The sequence below is a fragment of the Hordeum vulgare genome, chromosome 2H (assembly GCF_904849725.1).
Source record: "Hordeum vulgare subsp. vulgare chromosome 2H, MorexV3_pseudomolecules_assembly, whole genome shotgun sequence".
In the NCBI taxonomy this organism is placed as follows: Eukaryota; Viridiplantae; Streptophyta; class Magnoliopsida; order Poales; family Poaceae; genus Hordeum; species Hordeum vulgare.
This window is the reverse complement of record NC_058519.1, coordinates 58,947,024-58,957,294: the sequence shown is the minus strand read 5'-3', so window position 1 is coordinate 58,957,294 and position 10,271 is coordinate 58,947,024. Positions and strand designations below refer to the sequence as shown.

The following is a 10,271-nucleotide window of genomic DNA, read 5'->3' as shown; positions in this document are numbered from 1 at the left end:
AAGGTGCGACAGATCTTGGTCCTTGCCGACGGAAGGGCTCCTCCTTTGTTTCTAGATGTTTTTTTGTGTTAATTTAGAGTTTGTGTCCTCCTCAGAAAGACGAGACGGCGGCGGCTTCTTGAAGTTGGAATAAAGCTTTCCCCGCCTAGCCCCCGTTCCGGTGGTGCAACTAACATCGTCGGAGAGCGTGTGCAGATGTGTCTCCGACGAATCTCACATAATTCTATCGGTGGTATCTTTGGTGGATCCGTTCGGGTCGAGTCTTCGTTCGTCTATGTTGGTGTGTTTTAGGTTGGATTTTTTTTATCTACGCTTCTCTACATCGACGGCGGCTCGTGTTCTGATGCACTGGTCCTATGGGCCTTAGCATAATGACTTCCGGACTATCTATTATAACAAGTTTTATCCGACTCCAGCAAGGGAGGAGTGACGACGGCGGCGTGCCTTCGGTTCACCTGAATGTTTTTAGTCGTCGTCAGATGCTCTACAGATCTGGATGTAATTTTTATTATTATTTTATGTCCGTTGTACTGTCATGATTGATGATGATTACATCGGATATTTTTCCAAAAGAAAAACTTCTCTAAAACTGATATTTTGAAGGAAGAACAACGACGTGCAGTCGCTGCCGAGTAGACATTAGTTACACGGCTGAACATCCAAAACTGAAGCAAATGTGGAGAAAATTCAAGCCACAAAACCGCGGTAAACATCCACCGAAAATGAGGCCGCGGACGGAAAAGTCAGCAAACGAGAACGAGCCGGAGAAATACCGAGAGGCAATTGGGAAATGAAAAATGCGCATCGGCTGGCGACGACGGCGACGTGTGGTGGCGGCTGGTCCCAAGCTCGGGCACACCGGCACCGATGCCGATGCTCCTCCCACTCCCCCCCCCCCCCCCCCCCCCCCCCCCCCAGCCCAGCCCACCTAATACCCCCCCTCTCTCCCTCTCTATCCACCCCCGCCTCCCTCGACCCGCTCGCTCGCCCGCGCCCCCCGCCGTCCCCGGGCGATGTCGTCGTCGTCGCCGCCGCTGTCGCCTCGCGGGGCGGAGGAGGAGGGGGACACCAGGAGCGACGGCACCGGGAGCGGCGGCGGTGGCACGGTGTTCAGCTACGGGGAGGCGGGGTACTGGGACGCGCGCTACGTGGAGGAGGGCGGCGCGCCCTACGACTGGTACCAGCGCTACGCCGCGCTGCGCCCCTTCGTCCGCCGCTTCGTGCCGCCGGCCTCCCGCCTCCTCATGATCGGCTGCGGCTCCGCGCGTACGTCCTCCCCCCCCTTTCCTCCTCCGCTCTCCCCCTCACGATTGCTCCGCATAGACGAGACTGCCGCTCGCCTAGTGCCCGAACTGGAGTAGCTGATTGTGCTCGTGGTGGTGGTGCTTGACTGCTTGTGCATTCGTCTCTGTTTTCCGGAAGTAGAAATTTCCTTTCCTTTTCCTCTCCGCCTTTTCAGGTTCCGTTCAAATAGGTGCTTGATTGTGATTTGTGAAGGGCTGGGGGTGATTGGCACGGGCCAGCGAACGAGCGAGTGATCTTTTGGATTAGCTGCTTGCACAGAGCACAGTCACCGTCTGTTGGGGTCGAAATTGCTGTCACGGCAATAGTTTGTGGATAGCTCCTCGGCTAGGTGGTGATTTAGCTGCAATGCTTCCTGCATCTGTTCTGTTTATAACGACATGGCAATCAGATAATGCCATTCTATCAGTCCACATGCTGACATATATCACTTCCAGTAATCTGATAATTATACTCTGGATGGGGTAATGTGCTATGCTGCTACAGTTTGGCAATGTGTGAATTGACAGGGTTGTGATGTTGATGCCACACAAAAGCAGTCATTGCGAACTGGCATGGCCAAATGGGGTAGGGACAGTAATATGGAAGCACACATCTGAAACCAGCACAGCTCTGTTCGATAATAGTCCAAACAAAAACCAACCTTGATCTGACTTGTTCCCCAGTAACCCAAAGTTGCTCTGGGATTTAGTATTATGGTGCAGGCCATCTATACTGCATCGACACGTTAAACACACGGCAGCACATCTGATTTTCACTACTTGTGTGAACGTTGTGTCCTATTGTGTTACATTAGTCATATCCGTGTTACTGATATTTCAATGCTTATGCATACACACTGGGGGTTGAGTTTTGCACCCTCGATGGGCTGTTCTGGTCTTCTGGATAGAGTTTAGGATGCGCTTCTAAATCTAGGCTCGATGATTACACTCCCTGTGCTAATTTAAATTTTCTTCCCATGCTCTGCTGTTTGCAGTTATGTCAGAGGATATGGCCGCTGATGGCTACATGGAGATAATAAACATTGACATTTCTTCGGTTTTAATTGAGATGATGAGAAAGAAGTACTTCGATCTTCCACAGCTACAATGTATCCTTAAATATTTTAAATTCCCTCTTTGTCCGGGAAGTGAAATCTAGTTTCTGTTGATTTCCTTATGAGCTATAGACATGCAAATGGATGTTAGAGATATGAGTAAATTTTCTGACGAATCATTTGATTGTGCCATCGATAAAGGTGTGAGTTTCTTCATGCTACAGTGGCTTTCTAATAAGTATTGAGTCTATTGGCACACTTTGCTTAATGTCGCTTGTTCTTTTTGTGCATTTCTTGAAGGTACTTTGGACTCGTTGATGGTAAGTGGTAACATTCAGTCATTGTGTCTTTTGCTTATTTTGGTACTTCTTCAACATTGCGGTCGTGCTACTTCCACAGTGTGGTGTGGAGGCTCCTCTCAGCGCAGCTCAGATGGTCCTGGAAGTGGACAGGTTCTTAATACTTTGACCCCCATTGAAGTATCACTTGCAGTCTCATGTGCGCTAATATATTGTTAAGTTCAGCATTTCTGCATTCTTATGAGTGTTATCTTCTGACTGTAGGCTACTTAAACCAGGGGGAGTCTTTATGTTGGTATGCAGTTTGAATAAGTTTCTTCGTAGTGCATCCTTAATATGTCATTTCCTGCCACTGATTATAATGATCAATTTTTGTTTCTGAACTGCTAGATAACTTATGGTGACCCGTCAGCGCGAATTCCTCACTTGAACCAACCAGTATGCAGTTGGAATACTGTACTGTACATTCTGCGTACGTATTAGTATCATGTCACTTTGCAGACATGTTCATTTCTTAGTCCGCAATGTTGAAAACTTTCTCTGCTTAATAAAAATAGAATCTCTGTTTGCTTGCTCACGAATAGGGTTTACCCCACGTTTTGTGCAAATTCGAGCTTTAACTTGTGTAATCAACACCACTGAATTCACAGTAGTGTAGTTCATAAGAACTTTACTTGTAAGGTTAAAACAGAACTGGTAGCATGATCATTTTTTAATGCATTGCAGCAAGACCTGGATTCAAGGGGAACACAACAAGGTCTTTCTTCGATCCTGTTCCACTGACTAAGAGCGGTAGATTGCCTGAGGGCTTTGTTCTGGAGGACCCTGACTCTCATTATATTTATGTCTGCAAAAAGGGCCAAGGACAGGGATAGATTCTCCAACCTTAAACCACTCGAAGTTGCAAGATTCCGGTTGAGCTGTAGGATAATTTATGTCACAACATTTGTGCATTGTTGTGATCCTTACAAGATCAGACAGCGTGATGCTGCCACCATAATGGCCATCCAAAAATAGAAAGTGTGTCTTTGCACGAGTATACATTTTTTTCAGTGATCTTGTAAGAATCATCAAGTCATTATATTGTGTTACCACTGGTTGTAATGCGGTGCTGAGGATATGATTGTTTGGCACATTTGAGGAATATAATCTGTCCCAGTTTCATCCTCGGTGCAATAGAAAAGAAATTGTCATTATTCATTGATTGTATTTTGTTTGCGTGGAAGTAAAAACACCATCAGTTTTTTCAAGGAGTATCTACTGTTTCGGCAAAATTTCTTGTTGCTGATGCCTTGAGATATCTGAGGCTTAGTCATATTGAAAGTTGCAGTGCTTTTATTATGCTTCTCAGCACATGGAAGGCAAATACTCAGATTTTGTACTAGTATCATTGCTTTGTTACCAAGATATAAATTTCATTCTCCAGGTTAGTCATTGTAACACATGGAGGTCCAAGCTTTTCAGCATGCGAGTTTGGCAATCACTATTCAAACTTGATAAATTCCATCATACATACTCTCTATCTAAGCAAAACCATTTTGCTGGCCTGCAGCTTCATGATCTGCGAAATGCGTAGGTTTGATACTTGGATGGCTTTCTGTATCTTATTTCACTCGATTTTGCTTGTTTCTTGTACTAAATGAAATTGATACAGCAACTGAAACCATGCAGCTTGTGATTACAGAGTTTACAGTATCCCTTGGTTTGGAGCCAATATATGAATTTCATTCTCCTGGTAAGTCATTGTAACACATGGAGGCGCAGCATCCTTTGGAGGCACCAGTATTGCAACATGCCATTTTGGCATAGATGTTCATACTTAACAAATTACACCATACACTTTCCTATCTATATGAAAGCATTTGCTGACCTGCAGTTACATGGTCTGCGGAGTGCATGGGTTGATGATGGGTTTCTGTATCTAACTTTACTTGATTTTGCTTGTTTCTTGTACTGAATCAAATGATACAACCTGTGAAACCTGCTGGTGTACTATCTTTTAGTGTAAAACCTTCTTTTCTTTTGCTAATCCTGTTCGCATTCTTTGCAGTCAGGGAGCGCTTTGCCTGCGAGGAAATTCTGGACAAGCACAAGCGCTCGCCGCGGCTGGTAGCTGGGGACCTCATGGCCTGCTCCTCTAACAGTTACCAAGCTGAGGTCGCCCTTGTACTGCACAATGTATCCACCCACCTCTCCGGCACCCTGTTTCACAAGATTGAACAGATCATTATGCTTGCCGAGTCCGAGCAAAAGCATGTAATATTCATGGTACGGGAGCTTCAAGGTTTCAAATTCTCCCGATTTTATTATCAGGGTTCAAACTCTTCTCTAGCAACTGAATTATGAGTGTTAGTTATAATTTGCCGTGTTAGCTTGTTGCAGTTAAAAGATTTGGGCAGGGGAAAAATGAGTGCAGGTGAGCACCTTGGTGCTGCTGAACCATGGCCTCCATTTTGCCGCCACAGGGAGCTGGAGCTGGTTGACAGAGAGTCTACTGGAAGTGACGGGCACTCTCCCATCAGTGTCTCCACTGCAAACAAAAGGTCAGCGGCCATCGTATTCAGATTTCATTGCATTGCATGTATAGCACAAACCATTTCACTTCTGTTCTGGAATGTCACATCACACACTCTAATTAAGCATCGTCTGGAAATGCACATCTTGCATACCTGTAAACCCAGACCCGGATGCTGTTCTTCATCAGCTCCTGGATAATAGGCAGGACAGTTTTGGCGCTGTCGACCCAGCGTGTCAAGACGTCACTGAAAAACAAAATAAATGGAATGTTTTGTGAATTACGCCACGGTTCGAAGAAAAAAAAAACTTGATCCGTCAATGTCATGATCTAGATTGAAAGGATGTGATTGCACATGGGCCACCCAGTAATCGGCGTGGGCAACTTAGCAAGACTCAAACGGAACCCCCTAATAATTCAACGCCATGTTGCACAAATGCATGTGCACAAACTTAAAGAAAGCAAGAACATATGGTGGTAGGTGCAATTCGCCATGTGCAAAGGGATCACGGCATGAATGGGATAAAACTAGTAATAGGCAGGAGATGCAGGTGATAACACCATCACATCTTGGCATAATGGTAAGTATGAGTGTATCTTTCCTCGAGAACGCGCAATGTTAACTAGTATTAAGATCGATGGTGCTGGTACCACGCATGACCTATCTTCTCATATGTTAATTATTAACCCGAAGAAATCCAGGAATCCGGACCGGACGCAAACTCGTTGATCCACATCTAGACCATGTGCTGCAAGTTTGAGCAACCAACCAGCCTTTACAGTATATACTAGCTAGTATTGAATTACCACATTGCTTGCAAGTTTGCATCTACTTCCTTGTGATGCACCTACCCCTAGGCATACATACAATAGTTACTGCATCATCTAGATCTTGTTGCGTGGGATATTGCATTGGTATAGGATAAAGTGTTGGTCTGAACTCTAAACTGGTCTGGTGGGTGAACGCTTTTCGTGCAAGGGTATTGATTAGTGTGGTGTGCGGTGTGTGGTTAGCGTGAGCGAGGGTTCATTGGAATCAATCGATATATATATATATATATATATGATTGCATCCTCCTCCAGGTTGTGCAGCACGCTAAAGCAAACAACCCGGTTAGTACCTTAGTAGTTGAGACATGTCGCACAAAAGAAACTCCAATAATGCGGTGCCATGTCGACCCCTGATTGGGTTTCCTCGATCGGTCGGTCTCAGCTTGATTGTGCGCCACACCGTGCTGTGCTTCCCGGGTCATCACTAACACTTGTGCCGTCGTTGCCTAAGGGATCGCGAGGCTCTGGTTGATGCAAGCGACGGCCAGCGCACTTGAGATATTTTTCGTCCAAGATAATGAGAGATGGAGATGAAGTCTTTATCTTCATATTTTTTCTTTTCTTCTTATTACATAAATCAGAGAGGAGTCCGTCTCCAGGCACCTACGTTGTGAGGAAAAAAAAAGCGATAAGTAGGTACCATACCTGCAGGCTGACCAGGGGTGGTCGAGGCGGGTGACGTTGGCGTGCAGCGCCTTCTGCACGTCCGGCCGGTTGAGGTACGCCTCCACGTAGTAGTCCGTGCACGGATCAAAGTTGTCGATCTGGCCAGCCACACGTAGAACCCAAGCAAACTTAATAATTATACTAACCAATCAGCATCCCCTGTGATCATGATCTAACTAACTAGCCTCATGGATCATTTAGCAGTTGGCACTGGTGGTACAGTACGGCGCTACTGCTGTACCGGCTGTGGTGTTGGATGTGTTGGAAAGGCACGCACGTACGTACCGAGGGGGCGATGGGCGGCGTGACGAGCTTCTCCGACTGGCAGTTGGGCGCGTAGATGTTGTAGATGTCGATGTCCGCGAGGCTCTCGCCGACCTCGTCCGAGGCGGCGTCGCAGAGCGCGTTCGACGCCACGCCGGCGCCGTAGGCCGTGAAGTTGCAGTTCTTGCTGATGCCGTCGGCCGTCTCGTCGGAGATGAGCGCGTGCGTCCAGAAGAAGTCGTACATGCCCTTGCTGTCCGTCCAGTCGTTGATCACCGCGTTCCCAATCTGTTTCCAACCCGTCCCACCCAAACCGTGGTCAGCAGTGAGAACTCACAAGACTCTGAGGTTGACGGTTGCGTTTTCCCGCTAGAGAATTACTAGTGGTTGCTTACCATGATGCCTTTGAGGTTGATGGCCGGGGATGCGTGGCGGAGGATGGCGTGGGCCAGCTGCGGGACGTAGTGGCCGGCGTAGCTCTCGCCGGTGATGTAGAACTCGCGGCCCTTGTACTCCGGGAAGCGCTCCAGCCAGTTGGCCAGGAACTGGTACGCGTCCTCCGCCGTCCCGTTGTCCCCGCTCCTGCCGTAGTCCGCCGTCGTGTTCGAGTACGAGTACCCCACCCCCGCCGGGCTCTCCAGGAACAGCACGTTCGCCGCTGCACCATTAATTAGTCACCCGATAGATCGCTTGTCTTCTCAGTAAGACAGTAACTGTCAATGGCTCGCAGGCCGGAGCCGACATGAGGTGAACTCCAGAGCGTGGCGACTGCTTACCGTGGTTCCAGGAGTAGGGGTTGCTGTAGAGCGTCTTGCCGTCGCTCATGACGCGGAACGGGCCGAGCTCCTCCATGGCGCCGTACCCCAGCGACGAGCACCCGGGGCCACCGTTGAGCCACAGGAGGAGGGGCTTGGGCTTGTCGCCGTTGCCGCCGACGGCCTCGGCGAGGTAGTAGAACAGCGCACGCCCGGCCGCCGCGTCCACCGTCACGTAGCCGGCGTACTGCGCGAAGTCCACGCCGCGCGGCTGCCCGGGCAGCGCCTCCACGCGGTCGGCCTCCTTCCTCCCAGCCTCCACCGCAGCGGCCACCGGCGCGGGTCTACCCGCCGCCTTCGTCGTCGTCTGCTCCTCCACTGCCGCCAGCGACTCCCACGACGCGCGGGAGGATGGCGAGCCCCGCAGCCGGTTCAGGTAGTCGCCCTGCCGCGTCCGCCGCGCCTTCGCCGCCGCGGCCGGGCCGGCGCCCAGCACGAGGCATTGCACCGCCACCAGCAGCACGAGTGCCACCACTGTGCACTTCATGGCGCGTGACTGCGCTGCTCGCGCCGGTTCTGCTCGATCGGACGGGCGGTCGGAGCGAGCACGCTGGACTGGACTGGACTGGACTGGAGACGGCGGGTGCCTGCGTCGTTCTGCCCTGGTATTTATAGGGCGGGAATCCGAGGGGGATGGGATACCAATTGAATTTCGACGTGGGAGAAATGGTGACAGGTAGGAGCCCGCCGGTGGCACGGTTCTCATCCGATACAAGATAGGCCATCCATTTGATCCGTCCATGCGTCCACTAGGCATTTGCTTTCATGGTAATGAATTTCTTCTTGTTGTACTGTAGTATCGACTACGACTGCTGTGAAATTGCAACTTGTAAGAGCATCTACAGTTGGGTTTCTCAAAGCCCATTAGAGCATCTATAGTCGGAACTTACAAATCCGGGCCCTCAAAAACCCATGAACGAGTCCACGGGCACTGATTACATGCGCCTCATATTCCCCTGTTCACACCCGTGTATCTCATATCCAGCATCATATATCCATACTACCCATGCAGCGTTGAGCTACTCTACGTGATCAAACATCGGTCAACAAAATCGAAAGCACAAACACAAAATCAGCTTCAGAAGGACATCAAACATCAGCCAAAAAGATCATCTCCAGTTCATCGGACATACTTCTTAAATTACTACTACTATAAACTATTAAACATTGCGTGGGGATTGGGGGGGGGGGGGGGACAGAGCACCACTTCCTTGTCGACCCTTTGCCCTTCGGGTCGCCGGCGCAGCTGTAGCCGTCCGCGGGTGGAGGAGGGTCGGAGGACGAGATGCCGTTGTCGCTGCCGTCGTAGTCGGAGTCCTAGAGGACAATGAGGCCCTTCATTTGACAGACAGCGATGTCTTGCTCGTGCTTCATCTTTGCGAGCCGGCCTTCTCCTTCGCTAGCTCCTTCTCCTCGCGTTCCGACTGCTCAATAGCAAGCCAGAGTGCCTTGGCGTTCTTCCGTCGGAGGCACCGATCGTCCATCTTCGTAGTCGTGAGGGACGGACGATACACCCATGCGAGGAGGCGTTCGGGCTCCGCCATCATCTCGCGGCGGCGGCGCGTAGACTGCTTTGCTTCCCTCTCCCTTGCCCGATGCCTCCAATTCCGCAATGTGTGTGTGGGCCAACGGAGCAAGGAAACATGCGGGGCACGTGGGGACTGCGCAGTCCTGGCCGGGCCGCGGGAGGGTCCAGCTCCGGCGTACTAGCTCTGCCGGCATTGGAGGTGCGGCTGAGCTCTAGATCCGGAGCTGCTGTCGGTCTCCACCTTGGACCGTTCAAAGGTGATGCGGAGGGTGAGTCTAGTACACAACTTGTTCTTGTAGACTCGTGTTCGTGTCTCCAAGCACAGAGTTTTGTAGGAGGGTAGCAAATTTCCCTCAAGTAGATGACCTAAGGTTTATCAACCCGTGGAAGGTGTAGGATGAAGATGGTCTCTCTCAAACAACCATGCAACCAAAAAATAAAAAGTCGCTTGTGTCCCCAACACACCAAATACAATGGTAATTTGTATAGGTGCACTAGTTCGACGAAGAGATGGTGATACAAGTGTAATATGGATGGTAACAATATATTTTTATAGTCTGAATAAATAAAAACAGCAAGGTAGCAATTCATAAAACGTAGCACAAACGGTATTGCAATGCTTGAAAATGAGGCCTAGGGTCCGTACTTTCGCTAGTGCAATCTCTGAACAATGCTAATATAATTGGATCACATACCAACCCCTCAACGTGCGATAAAGAATCACTCCAAAGTTCTTATCTAGTGGAGAACATAAAAAGAAATTGTTTCTAGGGTACGAAACCACCTCAAAGTTATTCTTTTCGATCAATCTTTCCAAGAGTTCGTACTAAAATAACAAGTTATCCTTTCCGATCGATCTATCCAAGAGTTTGTATTAAAATAACACCTTAACAAATTCAGATTCATAATACTCAATCCAACACAAAGGACCTCAAAGAGTGCCCCAAGATTTCTACCGGAGAAACAAAGACGAAAATGTGCGTCAACCCCTATGCATAGATTACCTCAATGTCAG

General features: G+C 49.2%; 1 protein-coding gene and 1 pseudogene across 1 annotated transcript; one reads left to right on the top strand and one right to left on the bottom strand.

Annotated features, from left to right (window-relative positions):
- Positions 1-994: 994 nt before the first annotated feature.
- LOC123424952 lies at positions 995-3,801 on the top strand (annotated as a pseudogene).
- Positions 3,802-4,340: 539 nt separating this feature from the next.
- LOC123424950 (serine carboxypeptidase II-3) lies at positions 4,341-8,482 on the bottom strand. Its single transcript, XM_045108631.1, has 7 exons — positions 7,690-8,482; positions 7,309-7,571; positions 6,935-7,201; positions 6,629-6,747; positions 5,307-5,399; positions 5,062-5,167; positions 4,341-4,839 (listed from the first exon to the last, which is right to left on the bottom strand). The coding sequence occupies exons 1-7, from the start codon at positions 8,468-8,470 to the stop codon at positions 4,663-4,665; spliced, it is 1,806 nt and encodes a 601-aa protein (XP_044964566.1). The 5' UTR covers positions 8,471-8,482; the 3' UTR covers positions 4,341-4,662.
- Between the last annotated feature and the right edge of the window lie 1,789 nt (positions 8,483-10,271).